This window comes from Thalia democratica, chromosome 3 (genome assembly GCF_965202585.1).
Source record: "Thalia democratica chromosome 3, ktThaDemo2.hap1.1, whole genome shotgun sequence".
In the NCBI taxonomy this organism is placed as follows: domain Eukaryota; kingdom Metazoa; phylum Chordata; class Thaliacea; order Salpida; family Salpidae; genus Thalia; species Thalia democratica.
Genome location: NC_139167.1, coordinates 36,691,217 through 36,717,073, shown reverse-complemented (window position 1 = coordinate 36,717,073; position 25,857 = coordinate 36,691,217). Strand labels below are relative to the sequence as shown.

Here is a 25,857-nt window from a genome sequence, read left to right as displayed (position 1 = left end):
CTAACAATTTTTATATAATAATATAAAGCCATGTAAAAATTACAAAAATAATTTTTAGGGGCAGCTAAATAATGCGCAACAACAAGAATGGATTATAAATATTGATTATGTAAAAAAACAAAAAATAATTTCATTGGTTAAAAAATCTTTTTTATAAACTTACAAAAAAAAATTTATTGTAAATAATCAAATAAAATATTAAAATATTTTTTTTCAAAATATTAAATACTTAACAAAAAAAAAAAAGCAAAATAAGCTATTTAAAACTTTAAATTTTTTCTAATTTTCTCTCAAAACTTCATCTCCGCTTTATTGACTTGAAAGGAATTCCCACTGTTCTAATAAGTTCTTCAGTTAGACAAAATGTTCACCCGCTTCAAACTTCCCACTCGATGTTAAATTTTGACGGCTCAAAGTCACGTCTGTGTCGTTGTTGAAAAGACTAAACTATGCTGTTCATTAGTTATAGTTTAAAAATAGTTTAAAACCTAACCTTTAGGTATTACAACAACTTATTAAGTTTAATTCATTGTACTTTTAATAACCTAATAAGTAGAACATGCGGTGTTCAACTGTAGCACAAAACAAAAATATTGAAACTCCTGTTTTAAAAATAAAAACGCACCAGTCGTTTTCCTCCACTTTTTCATTCGTCAATTTCGGGATTCAGTGTACCATAGTCGTATTGATGTTGTAAGTGACTCACGCATTGTTAGTTTTCCTGTCCTTTGCCTGAGAAAAAACTTGAAGCTTTATTTATAGCAATTAAAAAATTAAAAAAAAACAGCGCTGACATCAAAAGTCCTTGAAAGAGAAAACTGACATTTAAAGTATCAAAGATAAAGAACAAGTTTTTATTTCTACTCTGCGCGATCTAGTTTAGTAAAATTGGGTAATAATACTTAATATTAAAGCAGTGAAGATTAAAATAAAAAAGAACAATGTTTTCTGAAAATTTAGAATTTGGGAATCACTGTTAATGACTTTGCTAATATAATTTTAGTTAATTTTGTTTATAAATTTATATTAACTATAAGTTTATTAAACTGATTCAAAAAAAAAATATATCAATTAAGTTTTAAACAAACTAAGTATCTCACTATTTTTACTTTTACTAGAAAATTCTTTTTACTGATAAATCAAAACTTATTCTATTTTAACCTTTTAACTTTTTTGACAAAGTTAAAAACATATAAAACAAATTAAGTCCGTAATTTAAATTTTATTAACAGTTTTAGATTGTCTTTAGAAAAACGCAATTGTAAACTAAAATAGTCAAAGATATAGTCTCAATAACTAAACACACTAAAACCTTTCTTCGCTTTTTATCGCACTTCGACAACGTTCAGTTTATCAACAGAACTTATATTTTTAAAGTTATTGTTCAATAATAGTATATTAATTTTTTCCCGAGTAACATACTAAGTTTTACTAAATAACTAATATACACAAATCAATACATTGCAATACTCAAGTAATTTACCATTTATTGCGGAAAAATTCAACTCTTCAATTTGCGCTGCCTAATAATAATCCCGATCCTTGGCAATTACACCGTAACCACCATCCGGGTTACCTGGAAAATTTATGTTATAACAAAATCAAATTCTAAGTAAGATTATTTAAGATCAACTTTAGAATAAGTTGTTTAAAAGTAAAACTAAACTTTGTCAGCAATAGAATATGGAGTTGTTTAACGAGAAGATTTATAATTTTCACAAATATCAAAAACCTAAAAGTCTAACGAACTTTTATATTAAACAAATACGAGTCGCTATGTTAAAGTGTTATTGTTAAAGTTTTCTCTCTTGTTTTACTTTACTTTTTTCGTATTATAATTTTTACGTTGTTGAATTCTTGTCATGATTTTTTAATACAAACACAAACTTATCACACTTACATTATGACGTCACGGTCAACTGCACATGGTCTGCGTGGTGGAGGATTCGTTGTGGAGGGGGGTGGCGCAGGAAGTTGTGGAGTAACTTTGGGAGGATACGGAGGGGATGCTGCAAACCTCCGAGCAATCTGACATCGAAGAGGGAGCCTGATCCGAGAAGTTGCTCACCTGAAACAAAAATTTAGTTTTTGTTTTAATTTTTCAGATAAATAATTGTTCTGAAATAAATGTCTTTATTACGACTTGCAGCTCCTTAATATATAAATTTCACCTAAGGAAGGTAATAATTTTTAAATGCAAAATAAAATAAAAGAAAATTTAAATGAATACCAGCTTTCAAAGTATGAATAACTGTAAAACTACTTAAAATTTACTTTATACATATATATTATTTTGAAAATATATTATGAACGAAATCAGGCTTTTATCTAAAATTTAACGACAATAACAGTTGACTTCGCATTTTCTTTTAGTTGTTTCATACTTATTTTGAATTGAGCTTTAAAAGAATTGTTTTAAAGTTGGAAGTAGAATTCCATTAGAGTTAGAACAACTTAAAGTGTAAAACAGACTTTTACTTAAAAATTAAAACAGACTTTTAGTTAAAAAGGGTATTTAAAACTTTTGATTTCAAACATTTTTACAAAGTCACTCCTACAAACAATCGTTAAATGTAGATAACGCCCGATTTTAAACTAACTAAATCGTAAATTTAATGTCACGTAAACACTTTGGCTTACTTCTAAACATTACTGTGACCTCTACGAGTTTTCAAAACAAGAAGTTCTGACGATAAACTATCAAATATTTAGAAAGATTAGTTTAAACTTTCACAATTTTAAAGTACACAACATTATGTATGACTAATTGCGTAAAGTTAAATTAGTAAGTGTATCAGTTAAACAAATAAGTACAGTATGTGTTTGATATATTCTAGTTTGTGAAAGCTAAGTTTAAAGTCACTACTATACTATATGTTAAAAAATTAAGTAGCTGACATTAACAAAAAGTCGAAAAATTAAAAGAGTTACTTATTCTTAACTTATCTGAAAAAAAAATACATCAGTTAAAAAAAAACTGTTCGTTTAAAAATTTTTCTCTAAATTATTCATATCAAAGCAAGGTCAGCCATTTATAAGTAGCAGTTATGATTAAATTAATCTAAATTAGGTTAAAGCAAATTTAACTAATTCAATAAAAGTACAACTTTATAACATAGTTGAACTGAACATATGACAAGACAAAAACTTTAGAAAAATTAACAATTACAACAGTATTTATTACAAAATATTTTACAAACAAACCAGCTGCTGAAACGGTGGTTTTTCTATCTCGCTCTGCAGTGCAAAATCACTCAGAGCCTTCCAAGCCGGCTGCTGCTGCTTCTGATGATGGTTGTAACCCATCGACTGGTTTGAATTTCGTCCTGGACCGTTGATCGGCTGGTCTGACGTGTTAGGTCCGTCGTTTGAGTTGGATGCTTCGTTCTAAAATTGTGTATACTGTTTTAGAAATGAAATATTGTTATTTTAGCTTCCCATAAATATAATTTAGATTATAACATATTTATATTTTTTAAACCTAATTACAATTGCACCCTTTCAAACTACAAGCAAGCTGCAAGTATCCTATCACTGAACCTTTTTCTAAAATTGGTTTTAGGGATTTAAAGAAAAGCTACTTATTTACTGCTTTTTTACTTTTATTTCTCAAGCTACAGTTACTCCAAATTAGAGTACTTTGCAAATAATAAGTATTTAAACCTGTACCTTGGTTGTTAAAAGCACTAACAACTATCTGAATTAAAACTTGTGCAATGTTCATTTCACTACCGCGCAGCAATGAATAATCGATGAACGACTTTTTAAATCGATACAAGAAAAGGTATCTTCTTTTGATCGAAAGTTGGTTTTGCTGATTTGCTATCAGTGACACGCAGCACACTTCCAATTATGACGTAGCTTTGGCTTTACAACGCGGGCTTGATGTGGATTAGAGGTCTTTTCAATCACCTGACTTCTACACATCTAGCCTCATATTAATTTATAACGCGTTTTTTTTGTCTAACACAATCGATTGTTTTATTTTTTGATTACTCATACTATAAAAGTAATAAAGGAGTTTTATAACTAAAGCAATGTATTAAATCATGTTAGTAAGAATAATTTGCTATAAACATTTTTACAATATAAGTTTAAATAGAAACGTATGTTTAAAAAACAAATAAATATGCAAACTAAAATAGCACTCAAAACATCGTCGAAATTTGTTTAAATTGTAAATCAAATTAAAAAATTCAACAGCAAGCTACGTCACCATCTTGCAACAGGGAAATGCAAGTGGCAATATTTAATTTGTTTAATAAAATAATTCAATGTGTGTTGTACTACTGTGACTACCATCGTAAAAGCTCTCAGAAGTAGTTTGCTGAATATTTAATGCGTTTCTGATGATGTTAATTTAATAAATAAATCACAAGCTGTCAAACAAACATTAGAAAAAAAGCGTGCATCAATTTTTAGTTTTAAATTTTTAACAACCAAGTTGAATAATAAAAGTATACCACAAAAAGGTACTTTAACAATATTTTTAGCAATTATTCCTATACACAAAGTTTTTATACAAAGTATTTTGGAGAAAAAAAAAACAAAAGGTGTTCAATTTGTTTTTGATTTAAATTTTTAGAAAATTTAAAAAACTTTCATAAACTTATGTTTTTATTTATCTTTTTTATTTTTGTTACTTTCTTTCTCATATCGAAACCTACCACAAATATTCTTACTAAAATTTTCGATTTATAGAATATTAAAAACTCTTTTGAGTGTTCAATTACACAAACTAACCTAATAACGACGAAAAATAAGTCGTAGTTGATTTATCTAAATTAAAAAAAAACTTGTAGAAGAAAGATGTTTTTGTCAAAGTTCAAGACAAATCAGCTGATAGGCCACTTAAGATAAAGGTGCTCAAGTTAAGTCTTCGTACTAATACATTTGAACAGATCTACAGAAAAATACTTAAACTTGTTCGTATTTTACAAATGAATTTTATTTATCTATGGTTTTATGTATAAATGATCTTCTTTTGTTTCTGTTTATGTTTTTAAATCAATAAAAATATTTTATCGAAATTTTAGAAGCACAAGCAGATAAGCAAATCGCGTATGATGAGATAAAGTTAATAATTGATCACCTGCTCAAATGTTTGCATCAAAAAAAAAAGAATTTTGTTTACTTTTTTTTTTAATCTTAAACCTTCGTGTTTGTTTTCACCAGACAAAATGAGCTGTAGCTTGTTGTTGAGAAAGGTGTAGGGGTCAAGTCTTGCCATCCCCAGCTTTAATCCACGAAAAATAAGAAAAGAAGAGATTCCTCATCTCAGATCACTATGATTGATGAGCCATGAATATGCAAAAACCTCGTCCCTGCATCGCGGCGCCAACAACAAAAAGAGCGGTTTGGTCTCTCTGGCCTTTGTGACGTAACAACTTGTAACATTAAAAGTTGCCACGCGCTTCCAAACCCAAGTTGATTAAAAATAAATGAGTTGCTTCCTGACTTCTGTTTTCTTTTTTCTTTTTGATTAGCAGCTTATTTTTAAGGAGGTGTAAAGAATAAAAAAATATTATCATCTAAGTCAGATAGTCAGATAGGCTACTTAAACTACAGCGTTAACTAAAATAAAAACAGTTAGAAGATTTTTAATTATTCTTCTATCATACAATTTTAAACTATTTATCTAGTATTCAGAATATTTGTTATAAATTTTATACGCAGTTAAGTGTTACTTTTAAGGTAAGTTTACCAAAAAAATTTTGTGGAAATTTCAGACGACCTAAGTGTAATAAAACCAAAAAAAGAAACTTCGTTGCATTTTATCCTCGCACAAGTCAAAATCAAACAAAAATATGCTATACATAGTTTTTAAATTAAACAGCTGAGGTTTTAAATTTATGTAGGTCCATGTTTCAAATGGTAACTTATAAAGTAAGTTGTCATATTTTTTTAACTAAAAAAAAATCAGTTGTGTTTTTTTTTTTACCAACATAAAATCCAACATGATGGGCGAGTAATTAAATTTGTGGCACAACGCTTCCATGGCAACAACTTCCCAAAGGAGCGTCTTGAACATATGGCAACCATCGTCAGGGCAACGCAAATGGATGTCGTTTATCATAATCACATCATTGTTTAGTCCTGAGATGTAAAAGTGCGAAATTGTCGGACACACCAAATAAAATGATTTTGAATTTTTCTTTATGATTTTTATTTACCTCGTAAAATTTATTAACTTTTAATTTAATAAATGGACCACCAGAACTGTCGTAAATAAGTTTTAAGCTCATAAAATTTTAATATATGAGAGTTTTAAAAGGTTCAAAGTCTGTTTTATGTTAATAAAAGTTTTGCTCTTCTTATAATTCAAAACTCTGAAAACAAAAAAAAAACATAATAATTGTTGAGCTGATTAATTATATCAATTTTTCAAGTTTAAATGATTATGTAAAAATATTTATTTTTAAACTTTTAAATCAGATAAGCAACATTTTTTTTACAACAGACTTTAATTAGCTTAAAAAAACTATAAAAAGTGAATATAACTTGTTTTTTATTTTAAGTTTTCACTTTGTAGTATAATGGCTTTCTATAAAATAAAATATTTTAGGTTATATAAATTATCTTTATGAATTAAAATAATCAAACGCAAACTCTGTTAGATATAATTTTTAAACGTTAATTTATAGATTTTTTTCTTTGATTTTAGTTGTAAAACTTAAATTAAATACTGGTTAACACTTTTTGAAAGTTGAAACCTTTCATAACATTAAACTATATTTAAAACTTTTGGTAGACAAGCGTAGATGGTCAGTAATTTAAAGATAAAAGCAAGGCAAGCTCTTACTACAAACTTCAGCTGTGCGAGGTGCATTGGATTATGACGTCATAAAACTCTAGTGATGAGGCTTAATGGGTGGCACGATTGGCGTGAAATTTGGCAAGAACCATCGAAAGTAATCTGCTGCTGCCTCAAATACAGTTGAGAAACTTATAGTTGTCAAGGGTTAGGGGTCAGCATTAATCGGTGTGAAAGTGCAATAGAAAGTATTAAATGTATTGACTGACAATATTTAATAAAGTTTAATGAGTTTATGGGAACAAATAGATTTTAATTTCACGTAAGTGTATAAACTTAGTACTTGAAGCAAATTTCGAAAGCTTTTACTGCGTTATATTTAACAGAGTAATTAATTTTTTGCTAAAGTACTACATTTAAAAAGCAACAGAGCGGGTGAAATGCGTATGCATATGACAGAAATCACCACAAATTAATTTAACAAAATCAGGTATTACAATGTTTTCAAAGCAATCAGTATTCAATTAAAGTGTTTTAACTGCCATAAACTGAAAGTTTACTTTTTTTTTCTAAATTAAAATTTTGTTTTATTTTGTTTTATAAATACACTTTTAAAGTGTCCGTAAGTTTATGGTTTGAATTATGTTGACACAAAATTAAACTAAATCGGATTAAAAACAATATACATCTGCTCAATTAGTAGCTCCGATCGAGACGTACTTGAACTCTTTGTTGTTACATGAACAAGCAACGTATTCAACATTTTAAAAATTTCAAAACTTTAATTTAAACTTTTAAAATCAGTTAACAGTCTTTTTACTTGTAATAAGCTTGTATGAAACAATATCTTAGATTGTTCTTTTTAATTGCAAAAGTAAGCTTAAAAAGTTCGCTATTGCTTGTTTAACATTACAAACTCTATACTTTTTATGAATCAAGAAACAAAATAGAATGAACTAAACAAATTTTTTCTGATTTTTGGAAGTTTAACACATTAAGACTGTTAAAAAAGTAGTCACAAGTTTTTATTATAAAAATATGTTTTTTGAATAACTAGCTAGAAACTAGTTTAAAATTATCTACAAAATTAAAAAAAAAGAATAAAAGCTTTATTGTATAAATAATCTATCAATTCTACATTTATTAGTTTTCTTATTAGAAATATTTCCTAATTCTTTTTTACTTAATATCAAACCAGCCAACCTGCTGCTTTTGCTGCCTGGAATTCTGCTGCTCCCCTCCCTCGCCGTTCCTCATCTGCTGCTGCTCCATCTTCTGCTGTTGCTGCTGCTTGAGCGCGATCGACCTCTTCTTGTCCTTGCACCGCTTGTTCTGGAACCACACCCTGATGACTCGTTGAGGGAGGCCGGTCATGGCGGTCAGCTGCTCCTTCATGATGGCGTCGGGCCTGCAGTTGTTGTCGTAGAAGGTGTGCAGCACCGTCAGCTGCTTCTCGTTCAGCACCGTCCTCTGTCTCGTCGTCTTGCCTCTCCTCTTGCTGCTTGCCCCTTGATCCTTGCCGCGCTCCCCCGATGAAATGTGTCCTCCCCTGCGACCGTGGTTCATGTTCTGTCCTGGAACTATTTGGCCCGTATATGCGTCTGCACGTTATTAGAACTTGAGTGAATAAAAAAAAAAACGTATTAGTAACTTTTAAGGTTTTGTTTTTATATTAGAAAAAATTTATAATTTCAAAGTAGTTAAATTAAAACAACTAATTCAGTTTAGTTTTTTAAATATCTCCATGTCGTATAAAATGGCTTCCGGCGTTTAAAGCGTGTCGTCAAAACTAGTTTAAATTTTTACATCGTCTTCTAAACTATAGTAACAAGAAATGTAATAAAAGCTCGTCATTGTTACAAAAAAGTTAACAAGTTAGAAAAAATAGTATTTACAAAAAGTGTGAAAAATAAGGGGCTTATTTTTAGCAACAAAAAGAAAACTTCGAGCGTTCACATAAGTTGAAGATTTTAGAAAATTCCGATAAAGCCAATTATTTCAACTGCAGCAGTTTATTATTTGAAACGCTCATTTTCAACTATTTTGCAGGTGACTTTATCTGAAGCTTGATGCAGCTTGTCGTTATCGTTGTATTAATACCTTAATTGTGGCAGTTAGCTTTCTTGTGACCACTTCAAAGTGACTGTCACTTCGACAGACATTTGTTCTTCTGAAATTTTTAAAGATGTACTGTCAGCTGAAAAATGTTTTTGATTTTGCCGCACTTAAAGCTAGGTAGACGTCATTTTTCCGGGTGATCAGTTTACTTGTGGTTTTTTTGACAAATTTTATTTTTGATTGATATTTTATATTCTGTAGCATTGAAATCTTGAATAATGATTTTAACTATTAAAACATTAGAAATATTAAAAAAAAAGGAGATTTGATTGTAAAAAAACAAGAGAATGTTTATTTAAATAATTAATTGTTTCCGAATTTAACTTATTAATGTTTAAGCTCGCTCTTTATTAGTTAATACAAATTTTTGCTTAAGATTTTATTTCTTTGGATAAAACATTTAAACTAACTTGGTCGAACTCAATTAGTAAAAATGAACATATTGAACATAAACTAAACATTTTTTGTAAAATTTATTAAATATATCGTGCATAAAAGGTTGAAATTAGCTTTTATGTAAAGATTTTAATATATAGCATGTTTGTTTATAAATATATTATTAATAAATGTCTTCTATAGAGCGACGGTTATAACATCGGAGAAAAGTAAGCATTATCGTTTAAAAGTAGGTACACACGGCATAAATGTTCTTTTAACAACAGTAAATACAGACTAAAAACTACGCTTTCAAAATATATTTAGTATTTGAAAAATTGAAATAAAGATTTTGTAACTAACTGGGAAATTTTAGCACGAACAAAAGACAAATTCAATTTAAATTAAGGCTACACTCTCTGCAATATGGAAAAATACGCGATGTCAAAATTAAACTCAAATCTAGCTCTAAATAAACAAAACGAACTTTTTAGTAATTATAAACATATTTCTAGCTTTAATTTTAAATAATTTTGCACGTTTGTGCAAACTTAGTGTGTCTTATATTTTTTAATTATCTATTTAGTGAAGTAACAATCCATAAAGTTTTTTGCTAAATGTCATGTACATTGAGATTTATGTTTTAAAAAAATATTGTAAAAAACTAAGTGAAGAACTGTTCTGTCTAGCACAGGGTATCCTAAACATTTTTCAAAAGGCCTCCGTTAAATAAATTGAAAAATCTACGGCCCCCTCCAACAAGATTTCTAAAAAAAACTATCATTAAAATAGCCTAAAAAACAGACTTTTTTTTTACTATTCATCATCAACTGCAGAATATCTAGTGTAAGTTTCAGGTTATAGCTTTGTGGCTCCCCCTTTTACGGCTTGTGGCCCCTAAACTTCCTGATTTTTTTCCATAATTTCTAGTATAAATTTTTAAAATTACCCATAAAGACGCCTAAGATCTTTTTTTTTGTTTTGTTTTTGCTGTTCATCATCAACTCCAGAATATCTAGTGTAAGTTTCAAATTATGACCTTTAGCCCCCTACGGCCCCTTTACTGTTCATGGCCCCCTAGATTTATGTAATGGCTCCAAGGGGTCCACTTGGCCCAGTTTAGGAAACCCTGGTCTAACATAACAGTGAAACACTTGTATTAGTAAAACGTAGTGTTGTGTTAATATGTATAAATATAAACAATGGAGAAAAACAAAAAAATCTTTGAAATATGACAGTGAAAAATTAACACTAATTATCTAAGAGTTTTGATAAAGGGTAAAGTTTCGCCGCGGAAAATCTGATCAGATTACAAAGTGCGAAGGTCGAGTTATGAGAGGTTAACTTACACGGATTATCCAATTAAATTGCACAGTAGCCGCTGGCAAGGGGGTATGTTTTTGACACGCATGAACGATTTCTTTTTTCACGCTTTGAGAAAGTCAGAAGTAAATTAAGGATTAAAAGAGTAATTTCGAGTATTAAGTTACATTCTGCACTGTTTAACGTGAAGTCTCTTTTTAGCAGTTGTACTTGTAATGGTATACAGTTTATCGGTAGATTGGCAAAGTCAATATATACTTGATATTGTAATACGAAAGGAAGTATTTATATTAGGAAGCTATTATGCTCCTTTTATATAAATACCTTATTGAAATACACGTTTAATATTTTTATTGAAATTTCAGTATGTAAGTACAACTGTGCTTGTAAATCAAGCATGAAAAACTTTTAATACCTCTGCCTATAAGATGACACTTCTTAAAATAACTCTTAATACAAACTTTTAGCACAGAGTTTTGACAGTCAAATGACTCACCAATAATTCTGTTGTCTTCTCCTGATTTTTTGAATAGTCTTTCGTAATCTCGTAAGCAGTAGATGCTTCCATCGTCTCTACATACAAAAGAATCTCCTGGTATCAGCTGATTGTGGCAGGCGTAACATCTATAAAACAAAAAAAAAGTGATAAAAATTCATTCATAATTAAACGAACATATGTTTATGAAGAAAAATTTATTATATTTTCTCTATATAAGATGCATGCATTAAACCTTTAAAATATCTGTAAACTAAACCATTTAAGTCATTCATGAAAGTATTTAAATATAAAAACGTACTTGAAAATGTGCTCAATTTAAAAAAGACTAAAATTTACGTCATAGTGTTCATGTACAAGAAGCTGTTGAGAATCTAGTTAAATAATTTTTGTATTATTTTCTTCTAACCTAAAACACTGAACATGATACTTTTTATCTCTGCTCGACATCATCAACTCCCCTTTGACCAGTCCAAGTTTGCACTTTGCACACTTTGGCGCAAATAAGCTGAAAATAAAGCAAAGTTTACTACGTTTTTAATTAATTCACTGCTTTTGTTATTTTTAGAAAAACAAACTTACTTAGGTTTTTAAAGGTAGTACAAATATAGAAACAATATGTTTTTTGAAATTATTTTGAAGATACTAACTTAAACATTTTATTTACAATTTGATATCAACAAAAGAAATATATTTATAAAAAATAAAACATTTAGTTAGTGGGTTTATAAAAGCAACTTAATGCATCTCTGAAGATAAATAGTTTAATCATTAAGCTATTAAAGTAATAATCGTACTTTTAAGAGTTTGGTAGGTTTTTTGTTATATCTCAGTAGTTTTATTGCAAAGTTCACGCGTTTGATATTTAATTATTTTGTTGCTGAGTGTTAAGTGAAAAAAGTTTTTATTTGAATTATTTTCTATTCTTATGTATATTTAAAATCACTTTATTTAAGCTAATAAAACTTCGCTAAATTTAAAAGTTTAGTTAGCTTCAGATAAACGTTTATCTTTTATTATGTTTAATTAGTTTGATTAATGAAGAAATAGTTTTACTATACATATTGTAAAACTTTTTTTTGTTTATGAACTTTCAATAAATTTAGATAATTTAACTGCTAAGCTCGAGTTGTTCCAATATTATTTATAAAATTATACTAATAAAAAAACAAACGGTTGTGCTGAGATTAATATGAGCAAAAAGTACGGATAAAAACTCATAAACTGAGAATTATGTGTGCATTTACGGGTCATTATGACGTAATAATACGCCAGTCCTTCCCTGACAATAATATTTGACCCCTGAGGAATTCATTGCACGGCGACATCTCAACTCCATGTTTGTTGTGTCTGCTTGTGTGTCTGTTTTTCAAGTCTAACCGACAGACTGGACTAAGATTTTTTGTTCGAAAAATTAAGTCACCTGAGCAGTGTTTGAACTTAGCAGCTGACTTTATAAGTCATTATGACGTCATATTGAGATTTAATTTCATGCTTTTGCCTAGTTTTATTCAGATTATTTTCAATAATTAAAAAATCTCCATTAGCTATTGATTGATAAATTTATAACCTTTAAAAATAAAGCTGTTTTTTTTGCTATTATTCATCTTTTGAGCAAACTTATGTATAAAACTAAGAAAAAAGAAAAAAAAAAAACATGCCACTTTTTCTAAGTGTAATTTCAACGAGGTTTTAATCAAAGTATATGGAAATAAAAAGAAGTTCAACAAAGTAAAAAGTCGACCATATGAATCAGTAATAAGTAAGCAGAGAATTCTCGCAGACGATAACATATGTCGACTGTCGCGAATCAGGCAGACTGTTAGACCTCTAAATTTTGTAATCTTTGTTGCTATTATAGTCATGTCAGTTTGCGGTATGAATTTGGTTTTGCTTTCTATGTTATCCATAGGCAAATAGTCCCGGAAAATTTTTAATAAGCTCTTTGACTATTTTTTTCGTTTAAAATTATTTTAATGAACTCTTTTTCGAGCTAAAAAAACTTAGGTATTGTTTGTTTTGACGTAAGTAATAAAACATGTAAAAGTAGATAAACAAAATGTTTTCAGTGCCTGTAAACAGTATAACACTTTATATATGTAAGTACGATTCAGTCTAAAAAAACTAAGTTTTTCTTGTATTTACTATTTTTTTTCAATTCAACTTTATTTCAAAACATGTATCACGGAGCTATCACATATACTAGTATTGCTCGTCAGTTACTTTTAAGATAATGTTTTTAAAAGCTAATAAACAGTTCGTGAGCAGATCACTTTTTTTTGCAGATTTAAACTTTTACTTGTTTTGCAAATAAAGCTCGTAGCAAGGCACGATCAAGTTACGGAAACTCGACAACTTTTCAACTAATCTGTTTGATGGCTGTCCAATTTATTGTGTTTGGTGAAAATAAGCGAAAGTTGGTGTTTTGGGTCGAGCTTGTGTGTTTAAACACAGCTTACTTAATTAGTTGTGTCAGTTTGAAGCGTCTTTTGTGTGTTTGTGTGCAAAACACGTTGTGATCTTAATTTTCATTTAAATTTCCGAGTTGTTTTTAATAAGTACATGATTAGTAATTGTATTAATTATGATAAATGATTAATACTTGATAATTTTAATAAAGCTTGTAGTAATATTATAAACTGATTTTCCATGTCTCAATGATTAGCTGCAAAAATATTAACTTGACAATAAAATAACTTATAATAATTTTTATTTCCTATATTACATTAACGATATAAAATTTTAATAAACCGCAGGCAAACACCAAATTTAATAAAAAAAAATATTTTAGTAGAAGTCAGAAAGTTTTAGAAAAGGTGCAAATAATACGACTTATATTTAATATTGCACTGTAAAGTTATTATGAAATATTGAAAATTAAAACTTTACAAAATCATTCTTTAAAATGTACTATTGAAAAAATTTAAAGTGTAATAAACGAGATATAACTTCGTTATTTAAAGAGCTATATACGTAATACTAGACCATTAAGTATGTATTTCTAAGTTTACGGCATCAATATTTTAGCTTCACACCAACAACGACAACTGCAAGCGACAATGTAGCAACTTCCTATCATCGCAAGTTAATAATTCACTTCAAGCTAATTGCAGTTGGCAACGTGAGAGTTAAGCAGCTCAGGCTTCATGAGAAAATATAAAATTATTTTAACTAGTTAAGTGGTGACACTTTACATGTCAGTGAGCCGTCGTCGGCGTTGACTATGACGTCAGAAAGTTTGCGGTGAGACAGGTAATGAAGCGATGACATTTCTTGCAGAATAAGAAATCGCAGTGTTAGCTCTGCTGTAAGTTTAAACTAACTCCAGTACAACTAATTACAATTTTTAAATAATTTTTATTACAAGGCAAATGACTTTGTAAAAAGCTTCTCGATTGAGAGTCAAAAAACAAAGCAATTGTCGCAATCGTGCGACGTTTGGCTCGAGATTGTAAAATCGAGCTTTAAGTCAGAAATTGTTTGATTAATTTCTCCCCCTCCTCCCTTTGTAGTGAGGCTGCCTAGCAACGACCGGCAAAGTTTAATTTCTATCACTTTCTTGTGTGATTGACGCATTCCGCCGAGTTTCCGGTTGTGTTCGTAACAATAGCAGCTCGAGGCGTAACATCACTGAACTGCGATGTCTTTTAAAGAAATTCTTTTGTCTCACATCACCGTTTACACGTCATGCACGGGCGAGCATAAATGAACTGAGTGACATTAAATTACTAAAATACAAACTTGAAGAAGCAGCAACGAAGAAAGACGAGATTAATCAAGTTGTGGGGCTCAAATTTGTAAAGCAGAGATTAAACAGTGTCTTGACTGGAAAGATTTTTTCTGAATTTTTCGTTTGTCACCAAAAGTTTGACTTCAAAAACAGATAGGCTTAAGCTTGCTCCTTACCGGAAACACTTTAAAAAGTGGTATTGCAAATATCATATATACTTGTGAGTGAACTCGGATGGCCAGTTTGAAATAAGTGAGATAAGAACGAGATGAAATCTTGCTTGTTTAAACTTGTGAAATATTTATGAGACTGCTGACAATGGAACAAAACAAAACAGACACTTTTCTGTCACACGACCGTTTTACTTATGAGAAGTGTGAATTATGATATGGATTGAGAAAATTTCACAGTTGTAAAATTTGCTTAATTTTTTAACAGCCTACTTGGAATTTTTGTCACACGGGTGTCATATGTCGTCAGTGTAATTACATACGTTTGCTTTTTAAAACGATTATCATTCATATGAAGATATAAATGACATTTTTATCGGCTATTTCAATTTCTTTGAATGTGTACGTTTTAAAGTATTTGAACTGTTTTTCGCTAATATCACTTTATTAAAAAAAGTATTTGTATACCTTTATTAATGAAAAAATCATCTATTAACTTAGTTAACCAGTTAGTTAATGCAACTCTCAAAGTTTGAAGTTTTTTAGATTAGTTAAACATTTATAAAATAGTTCAATCATTTAGTTTCTTTCAAACTAAAAAGAAAATAATTAGAAATTGGGTAGAAATAAGTAGAAAATTGGCTTAAAAAAAACTTTACGAACGACTTTAAATGTTTTATTTTATGTCTTAGATTTTTTATTTACCAAACAAAATAAATTTCGTCGCGCGCAACTTTAAAATCAGCTTGAATTTGGCAAAATAATTGGTTTAAACAATTATCACTGGCAGTTAACAAGTGAAAAAATATTGATAATTGTGGGTAAGTAAACAATTAAAACATTTCGTCGTTAGCTTTTAAGGATTTTAAAAGTTCAAATCTGTATTATTTACTGCCGAAAACTGACAAAAAAAGCCAAAATGCTTTTTCAAACTAAAATTTACTTTTGTTTTCGATATTTACATGTTATTAATTCCACCTTATATCTAAATCAATTTTGTAATTTAAATAAAAACGATTTATAAAAACTCTTATCATTGTATACGTCACAAAATTTAAAGTTAAAAAAGGTATACAAAGTATGAATAAATTTTTTTTTTGTTTAATTCATTTTGAAAAAATAAAAAAACAGGTTAAGAAATTCAAAAAGTTCAAAAACCCAAATTGTAAAAAAAATAACGTAGCAAAGTAATCAGATAAATAGTTTTTCAACTACACTGTTAAAGTTTGCATGTTAAATCATTTAGCAATATTTGCTTTTCTCAATCTCGTTGTTTGTATTTTAATTTTGAAATTTTATCTAGTAAACAGTCAAAGTAGAAGTAACTCAAAAAAATAGCATCTACTTTAAAACTTAATCTAAAACTTGTTATGATTAAGCTTGAAGAAATTTTTAAATTGAATATTGTAAAGTCTAATGTATTAGGTTAAATATAAATTTTAATAAAACACTAACTTCTATTTTTTGAGATACTATTTTAACAATGTTTGTTATCAAACAAGAACCACATGAAATATTCTAACATTCAACACACTGAGCTGTACTACAAATACTGTATTTGTGAGCTAATTTAATCGACAGTTTTGCTATTAACTTTGTGCTTGAGACCAAACTGAAACACTAGAAGATAGATTTGTAAGCTATTTAGGTTTTACATAACATTTCAGAGGTTTAAAAAAAAAAAAACAGGTCTTTTCAATCAGCAGCGTTAGAATAAAAGGGTTCTGAATTTTTAGTTGAATATTCTTTAATCGATTTCGTGTCACTAAAGGCTTAAAGTTGAAATCGTCGCTTTTTAATCATTTAGGTTTTAAAACAAGTTTTTGAAAAGGGGAAAGGTCTTTCTTAAGTTTAGGTTTATTTCTTTTTTTTTTTGTGCTTTATAAAGACGAAGTAAACTTTTTTTCAAAGATAGTCTTATAAAAGTAGTTCGCAAACTTAATTTTTAACACAATTAGAACAACTGCTGTTTATTTTTACTTGACCATTGAGTTGATTTTAATGTGAAACGGTTTTAAAAAAAGCTGCAACTAAGTACCTGAATAGGGTATATTTTTGAGTCTATAATTTAACAAACTGAAAATACCAAAAAGTAAACTTTATAAATTGTAAGTAAAACACACGACATTTGTAGGTACAGTAAACAGAAATTTTAATGTTACTAGTTATTCTAACAAAGATTTAAAGTTTGTAAAATAGTGTTTTCTAAAAAGAGTATTCATTTAAAACTCTACTATGTATATAAATATTAAACATTTTAGCTTTGGTCGTAAATAGACATATTACAAATTAATTCTATAGTATTCAGTTTAATACACATTGAATACATTCTTTTAATAATAAAACCAAAAATGTTATGTTATAAAAGTATCATATATAATTTTAAACAAACTGGAAATAGTCGTTTTTGCAGTAAGGCTTGTCGTCCCTGATATAGCAGGTTCTCATGTCTCCCAGGTTACATCCGCATGCGGCGCACTTGAGACACTGCGAGTGCCAGTCGACCCCTTGTGACGTGCTAATATAGGGGCCGTGGATAAGGTGCCTGCACCCCATGCATATCCTTCTAAAACCTAATAAAGTTATAATCAAGAGTTTTTGAAGAAACTTAGTTTAGCCATGAGCTAAATATGTTTGTGTTTGAAGAAGTCTTGTAAAAAAGTTTAAAAGTATCATAAATAATGTTTGCTAACTCAGTTATGTTTTCTGTGCTGAATAAAATTTTTACTAATTGCTGTTTTTTATCTGGAATTAAAGCTATAAATAGTTTGTTGTTTTTTAGTAAAAAAAGAGAGCGGTTTTAAGTAAAACTACAATTTTAGTTTTAGTTTGGCGTAACTTATTTAAGCTGAGTAAGAGCTACCACTAGAAAAAGATTCACACTCAAAATCACCTCATAATGTTTCTATAAGAAGATTAAGTGAGTTAAATTCAAGGTTTCCTAAATAAAAAACAACAAATCTCAACAGTTTATCGTCCGGTAGCTACATTGGTTCGCCGGGATAATGGCCGCTTAATTCGCTGCAAATTCGTGTGAAATTAATAAAAACGAGCTTTAACCGGCGTCTACGAAAGTTGTAATATTTTATAAAGTACCTAAAAGTTCAGTTTTTCCCACCGAAATGTTCTCATATTTTGGGTCAAATATGCCAAAAATTTTGCTGCTAACCATTTTTTTATATCGAAGAAAGTACTAGTTTTAAAGTCTTAAGCTATTAACAGTTCTAGCATTTCTAGTAACATACAAAAAATTTAAATTATAATCCGAATAGTTTTTTGTAGATGTTATTTAATAACTTATTTTAATCTATTTTTTTCTTTAAAATCGATGATTTTTAACAATAACAACTTATTTTTTTTGAAGCTCGTACTACGAATCGATAAAACGCCATTTTATTTTGTTTCGTGCAGTTTAATATTTAAAAATATTTCATTTCACTTAAAAACTGAGAACAAAGATTTCAATAGCCTTCTGACATAAAGATATACAATAGTACTTCAGAACAAAATTAATTCTCATAAATTTAACTTATGATAAATACTGCGCTCAATAAAATTGTTTTTGTTTTAAACATCATATTGAGAAATAAAATTTAATATTAGTGTTTAGATTTTGTTTAAGTATACAAAATATATTTAATAGAAAGTTATTGTTCACCTTAATTACTATTTGATCATACCTATATCTTTTATTAAATTAGCAACGAATCATACTTTTATATTGATAAGTATTTTGAACTGTGTATCAAACTAAGCCAGTTTTAAAAATAAAAGTTTCTAGAGTCTACCGATTATCGAAACATAAAACTGCTTACCTCCGTTAGTTTGCTGCATGTTGTCCACATTTTGATGCATCATTATCTGACTTGACCCGCTCGACATCGGGGTCATCCCCTGGCTCGAAACTTGTCCTTGGTTCGAGTGAAAGTCCATTTCGCTTCCGGTGCTTCCCCTTGCTTGATAGTTATACCCAGGTAAGAAAAGTTCCTGGGTGCTGTCGACCGAGTAGTGGCTGTAAGGTGGCGTCGTATGGTCCAATTGAAAGCTATCAAAGTTGTTCTCCCCACTTTCAGGCGGAACGTTGAAATCTCCTGTCAAATGAGCGACCTGCGAGGTTTTCATCTGATGTCCTGATTGGCCGATTAGCTTTGTGATGCAAAACTGATGGGTGGAGTTTGCAAAACTGGTTTAAGAGCTTACTTGATGTTGCTTAAAGCTGAAAAAAATTCAAAACGAAGCGTGTTGACTTCATGTGCGCTGTATATAATAAATGATCTTTTTTCTACACTCTTATCTTTAAAACGAGACAAGGGAATAGAGAGAAATGCAAGAAAAAAAGTCGCTAGGGGGTGACAAATAGTTAAAATACCATCAGTTGTACAGTTCTGCCTCTACTAACAAAAGTAGTCCAATTTTAATTCTTTTTAAACAAAAAGCGTAAACACTTTTGACTTTTCAATTTTTTAAAGTAACAACGTCTTTAATAAGTAAAAATAAAGACAGTATGATACTTGTTAGTTAAACTGAATAAAATTCGTTTTAAATCTAAAAACGTTTACTTTTTGAGTAACTTATAGCTGTTTGATTAATACAGTAAATAAGTTATAATAAGTTAAAATATTGTATAATAAACTTTTTTGTTTTCTTGTTCTATTTGAATTTATCATTTATAACTTTAACTAATACTTAAATGAGTTGGACTAACAACAGTCTGTTTTAAAAATAATCATTAAACCAAATATAAACTTTACATGTATAGTAAATTGACTTCGATAATACTTTTTTCTCTATCTACTAAGTCATAACTTGAGGCGCTACATGTAAAAAAAATTCCAACGCAAAATTATGTTGTACAAACAGAAACGTTACAAATAAAGCATAAATTAAAACTTTTGCTTTGTTTTTCTTTATAGTGAGATGAACTGTGAATATTTTTGTTCCAATTCGGTAGCCAGCCGATAATGATACGTTGCTTAATTCAACGTTTTACTTGCACATCTGCCGCCGACGGAACTTATAAAATCTGAAAATTTCGACGGTTTCCTGCCGACAGAAGCTTGTCGAAATATTACGAGAGCAACAAGTAACTGCGAACAAAAAATAAACTATGAAAACTGAGGTGTCATGACAACCCACCAGTTTTAATGGTTTTATGGTTATAAAATCATGTTCTGACTAGTTTACGCTTTAAAATAGACGATTGAACAATTGCACATGAAAAATTAAAAATTTCACAATAGGTTATTTTTCTTGGGAAACTTGTAGACAAAGTCTATTAAAAACATCTAAATATGTTAAGCTTAAATAAATTTTGTTCTTGAGCTTAGCAAAGTTATTTAAATTCGGAGAAATCACACATAAGATTTGAATGAGGTTTATATTTGTAAAAAATATGTGGGTAGATTAGCAAGTTAACATATTAATCTACACCATACAAATTCAAGTTGACGTTCTGTTGAAATTCGCTTTTCTCTAGGTTACAAGTTCTTAAATCACTCGCGCCAAAAACTTCATTGTTACACAGCCAAGACTTTACTTTTCAAACAAAAAAGTAAATTTGAAGTCTTTTTGCAGCGATTTTACAGATGCATGAGTTTACTTAAAACTTTTTCCATCTACATCTCGTTAAATATCATCCTTTGAAATAGTTATACTATTACTGTCTTTTTAAATAGTACTGTATTTCAAAACCACGATTTTAAAACTAAAACAATAGGGTACAAGTTCAATTGATAATGCTAGTTGTACGCATTTTTTTTTTCTATTTTTATAAACAGTTTAATCTTCGTAGGCAAACAAATAAATGCCCTACTCATGAGCTTTAAACTTAATGGTGTAGTAGTTGTTTTTTTTTCGAAATTAGAAGTAGCGGAAAAAAAAAAAGGAGCTTTTGTTTGGTATAAGGAAATTTGTTCAGGTTTAAATACATTTTTGTTCTTACTTAGACTTTTTTCAGACTTTACCCACAAACGGACGCTTCAGTGCATATGCATTTAACCCCGCTTGGTTAATCTAATGAGTTCTAAAAAGGACGAAACCGGTCGTAGGGTGTCTCGGATGCTGTTGTTGTTGGTCGTGCGGTGAAGTTCATTGTTCATTACTTTGACTTGAAAATAAACACACGATTAGAAGTTTTTAACATTAAAGCTTTCATAAACTCATCGAAATATTTTTAGTAAGGTTGTTCACATTCATGGTTTAAAATAAAGTATTAACATCTATAATGGCTATAAATCTACTTTTAAAGCAGCTAACTTAAAATACTCTTGAAATATATTGAAGTTTATTTGTGAGAAGTTTAAGTATTGTACCTTTATAAATTTTATTACAGACGTTTTAAGTTATATAAGTTCAAATACAAAAAGGGTGTAAACAAATTTCTTAGCGCAACAAAAATACTTCTGAGTTCAAAATTTATTAGGCAAGTACACACAACATGCTTCTTAACAGTTTACAATTTCAAAGCTCGGTGTCACCGTGAGCCCTTGAAACTTCCTACACCACCGACCTTTTTTCGTGTTTAAGAGAATTTTTAATTTGAAGGGGATTTGTTACCGGCGCCACGTTAAGAAACAACAAAAACCTCGAGAAGGGTAAATAATAAGAGGCGATAACAAACTTGACATGTTTTAAACTCAACTATCGGCTGAAAACAAGACAGCACAAACAGTTGCCGATTAGATTTGTCAGTACAACTATCTTGAGCAAATGTACTAAAACAACTTGATGTGAATAGTGACTATTGCAACTTAACTAATTTAACTAGTTTAAACAAAACCTTTATTTTTTCAGTTTAATGAGTTCTTGAACAAAAATCAATAAAGTACTTATCATTAAATATGCTAACTTGTAGCAGAATGCTTACCACCCTTCACGTGCGACATGCTTTTAACGTCAATTATTATGACGTAACACTTTTGATAAAATGAGCTTGCAAAAAAGCTTTTAAGGTTTGTAGTTTTGTCATATCATCAACAACCAAACATCAAGACGCGAAAATATTTAATCGTTTATATATTAGTTACAAGATTAAAAGGATCTCGTTTATTTTTCAATATTTTTATTGCTCATCAATGTTGGAGCTGCTTGTGTCTTACTTCGAACAACTGTTACTATCTATAAGACCATAAATTTTGAAGAGATAAAAGCTATTTGTTTGTCTTCTTTTACACTTAATTTACATACTTTTATCACGGAGCTTCGACAAAGTATCGTTAAAATGCATTAAGATTAAGAAGGCCAGATTGCACAGTTGAGTAAAAGTTTTGATTTGACGAGGGGCGCGCAAAAGTGTTTTGTTTGAATTGCTATTAATGAAATTTTCGAATTGTAACTGTCGTTTTAAGACAAGTTGTAGAAAAGTTGCTTCTGCGTAAACATCAACCAAGTTTATTGCCACCTTAATGGTTAAACTAATATTTGTTAAAATCTTCTGTAAATTTGTAAGTGAATTTGTAAGAAGTTGTAAAAATGAGTTTTATGTAGTTATAGGCCGTACATAAAAACGAATTTTTACAATTAAAACTGTTTTTGGTGAAAAAGTGTATTTATTGTGTTTCTAACAGAATGAATAAATTTTATAATCAAAAACATTGTTAATAATTGACACACAAAAAAAAAATTCAATAAGGTGCATGTCAATCAAAGTGTATTAAGTTTTAAAGATGTCAGCATAGTTTTTTAATTTATAAATAAACTAAAAATTAGCACAAACGCAAAGAAAAACTTTTATCAAAATCACACTTTCAACAATTTTATTTTAATATTTGTAGAAACTCTTTGAGTAAATTTTTTAAAACATTTTAATAATTTTTAGTATACAAAATATAGTCAAATATTAAAACATCTAGCAACTAACCTTTTGTATAGTGTTGTTTCTGTTTGGGGTATTTTCCTGATAATGTAGAGTTAATCTTTTCATACTTATAAATTAAGTTGTGTTTTAAAGCTTTGATCGCACGCATAAAAAACATATTGCATGTCAACAAATCTTTTTATTAACATTTATCATTAAATTTATTTCAAAAATAAAACGTAAACAAACATCATTCGAAATAAAAAATTAATTTTAAATGATCTGTTGAGATAAATTTACAACTTTTTAAACTTTTAAACAAACCCAAAACGACTCACAAGCGAAATAGCATAACGTAACCAATTAAATTTACAAGAAAAATGCATATCCGTAACGCATATAAATTACCATACACATACAAGATAATGAGAGTTCCAACAACTCTGCTAATTGTTAATTGAATTTCATAATTGCAATTAATCCCTTTTCCTGTCGCACCAATGGAATTAGTAGCCGAAAATAGAATTTAAACTGATGCTTGGAACACATTGAATATTCTACGTTTGATTGATTGAAAAAAAAACATAGTTTGCAAAGTATATTTCAAGCTTGTGTATTTTTTGTAACTTGCTTAAATTTGCAATTGTAAGAATGAGAAAAAATTTAAGTTTTATTTATTTTGCTTTCATTAAGTCACAGCAAGACAGAGGATTTATTTCAAATCCCGACCAGATGATGCGAAAATAGTAATTGCTGTGGAAAGTCACACGGTAAAATAAAATACTTTCGAAGTTTGATTCGAGCTTAACAGTAGCGCCGTTTTGTGATCGCTCACGCGTGAATGTTGCATTGCAACCGGTCGCTTGACAGCAAGTTTCATTGAAATCTCGGGGCGCGGCAATAAGTACTGTATTTCGTAATTAGGTGTTTTGTGTAATGATTGACAGCAATACAAAAAATACGTGTTCAAAAATATTAATGCATTTAACTATCCCCTAATTTTTTTTAATTGTTGCATAATTTTCAATGTAGTAGTTTTATTTTTTTAGTAAATTTAGTAGATAAGTAATTTCAAGTAAAATGTTCGAGATAAATAAGCTTTTGTAAAGTTTAAAAGGGATTATACAATGTACCAGAATATATTTCTGGTGAAATCATACAATAAAAATTTGTCAAAAAAAAAGTTTTATCCTCGTAGACTAACTTCATAAGTTTTAATTTTGGAAACATAGTTAAGGTTGAAAAATTGGATGTTCTAGATCTCAACAATATAGTTAAAGAATTAAATACTAAACATAAAAAAAACTAAAAATAGTTGTTTATAGATTTATTATCATTCGTGTAGAAAATTTCAATGAAGTTTAAACTTTGATAACAAAAAATAAAAAACTTTTGGAAAAGAGTGGTTGCAAAAAATCTTAACATATAATTTATTATTGTGCTTTTAGTGTTTAACATGTTATTTTTGACTTAATGTTGACAAACTATAAATGAGTTATAATTTTTTTTTTAGTTTTGTAGTATGCAAATGTCCTCTATAAACTTTTTCTTTTAACAAGTATCTTTTACTAATCGTATATTTGGAAACCATTATTTTTAAAAACAATTTAATTGTGTTACAAAAATTCATTTACTTAACTGTATTAGTATTTAACTTAACTTTGTAGAATAAACTTATTTAATATTATTATTTTTTAGAAGCAGCGTAGAAATAATACAATTTAAATCGAGACAGCTGGTTCGTTTCTAGAGACGAATACTGGCTAAATTTGCTTCCAAAATGTCTATGAAATCACAGCACAAGAAAGTAAAATAATCAATGAAAAAAGATGCTTAAGTTTTCAGACGGAAATAAAGCTCAGCGCATGCAAGTTCTAAAACGGATGTACCGTGCTCTCTATGACGTAACAATGTTGCGTTGCGTGTTTAGCTAATATGACGTCACAAATTGATTGACTTTTGCTGGTCATTTTCGAATGTTGAGGGAAATTCAGGTGAAAACAGGTGAAAAAAGTGACTAAAACGTCCGATTTGCACGTGAACCTGCCAACTCATTATCAAAACCAGAATTTTGTATTTATCTCAAAATCTTTTGTAACATAGCGTTTTTTCAACAAAATTAAACAAAATAGCAGAAATTAAACCTTCATACCACAGTGACATTACAAGCTGCATTAAAACAGTTTAATCAGCTCACACTATTTAAAACACACAAATGTTGGCTGGGATTCAAAAATAAATTTCTTATCTCTTATCAGCCGCATACGCACGCGCTCACATTGCAGTCGTCTGTTTAGTGGTGATAAAATCTCGCTACCGAGCAGAATATTACGATCGCGCGCAATGTTGAAATTCCCGCAGGATATCACAATGAGGAATTAACCTCACACAGGTGTAATGGAAAGTGTGAAATTTTTACTATCGTGTTGCATAAAAACATGCAGTATTCGCGTATAAAATAACCGGTATGTCTTTGTAACGAATTGCGAAAACTGTGAGAGGTGTGCACTGTGCAGTATTTAAGAATAAGTTTAGGAAAGTTGCGGACTCTTCGAACTTTAAACTTTTGCCACCAATATCACTTCATTTTCTTCGACAAACTCTGAGTTGAAGATAACAGAAAAGCCTTGAGTTAAGGAAAATTTAAAGCGAATAAAAATAGATTTAGTTGAAACGCTTACAATAATGAATATTAGGTTTGCAAACAGGTTCGTTTAAAGTGATATTTTGTTTTCTTGAAACATATGAATATTTAAACAAACAAATTTTGTTATCACTACTTCTTTTTACTCTGCTAACAACGCTTTTTTATTTGATTTATATTTAGTCTATAAGTTTTATTACTTTGTAAAACACCACTAAAATTTTGATTTAAATTTAGTTTTTTATTATACAATTTTTTTTAGATAGGTATTGGGTATAAGCTGCATAAACTTAAACAGCTTGTGCAGTAAATAAGGATTGTACAAATTCTGTTGAAAATAAAAAGTGTTTTTAAAAATATTTCTTTCAAAAAAGTTCATAGTATTTTAAAGTTTTTTTGTAGATTTTGGTCAAATTCATGAAAAAAAGTTTGCTTTTTTTTTTCAAAGTGTT

General features: G+C 29.1%; 1 protein-coding gene across 1 annotated transcript; it reads right to left on the bottom strand.

Annotated features, from left to right (window-relative positions):
• Nucleotides 1-287: 287 nt before the first annotated feature.
• On the bottom strand, nt 288-19,171 carry LOC145831558 (insulin gene enhancer protein isl-1-like). The gene is made up of 10 exons (XM_082938848.1): nt 18,782-19,171; nt 17,359-17,539; nt 11,476-11,574; nt 11,067-11,194; nt 7,958-8,355; nt 3,205-3,387; nt 1,901-2,068; nt 1,484-1,576; nt 626-732; nt 288-422 (listed from the first exon to the last, which is right to left on the bottom strand). Exons 1-7 carry the CDS (start codon nt 19,086-19,088, stop codon nt 1,916-1,918), a joined length of 1,449 nt encoding a protein of 482 aa, XP_082794974.1. The 5' UTR covers nt 19,089-19,171; the 3' UTR covers nt 288-422; nt 626-732; nt 1,484-1,576; nt 1,901-1,915.
• Between the last annotated feature and the right edge of the window lie 6,686 nt (nt 19,172-25,857).

Bases quoted from the DNA above. Each gene is read 5' to 3' on its own strand.
- LOC145831558 (XM_082938848.1), bottom strand. From the start codon at position 19,088: ATGAAAACCTCGCAGGTCGCTCATTTGACAGGAGATTTCAACGTTCCG. The intron at 11,195-11,475 runs GTTAGAAGAAAA...TTTGTTTTATAG, and splicing joins TATCATGTTCAGTGTTTTAG to ATGTTACGCCTGCCACAATC. The intron at 2,069-3,204 runs GTTTGTTTGTAA...TTTTTGTTTCAG, and splicing joins AACCACCGTTTCAGCAGCTG to GTGAGCAACTTCTCGGATCA.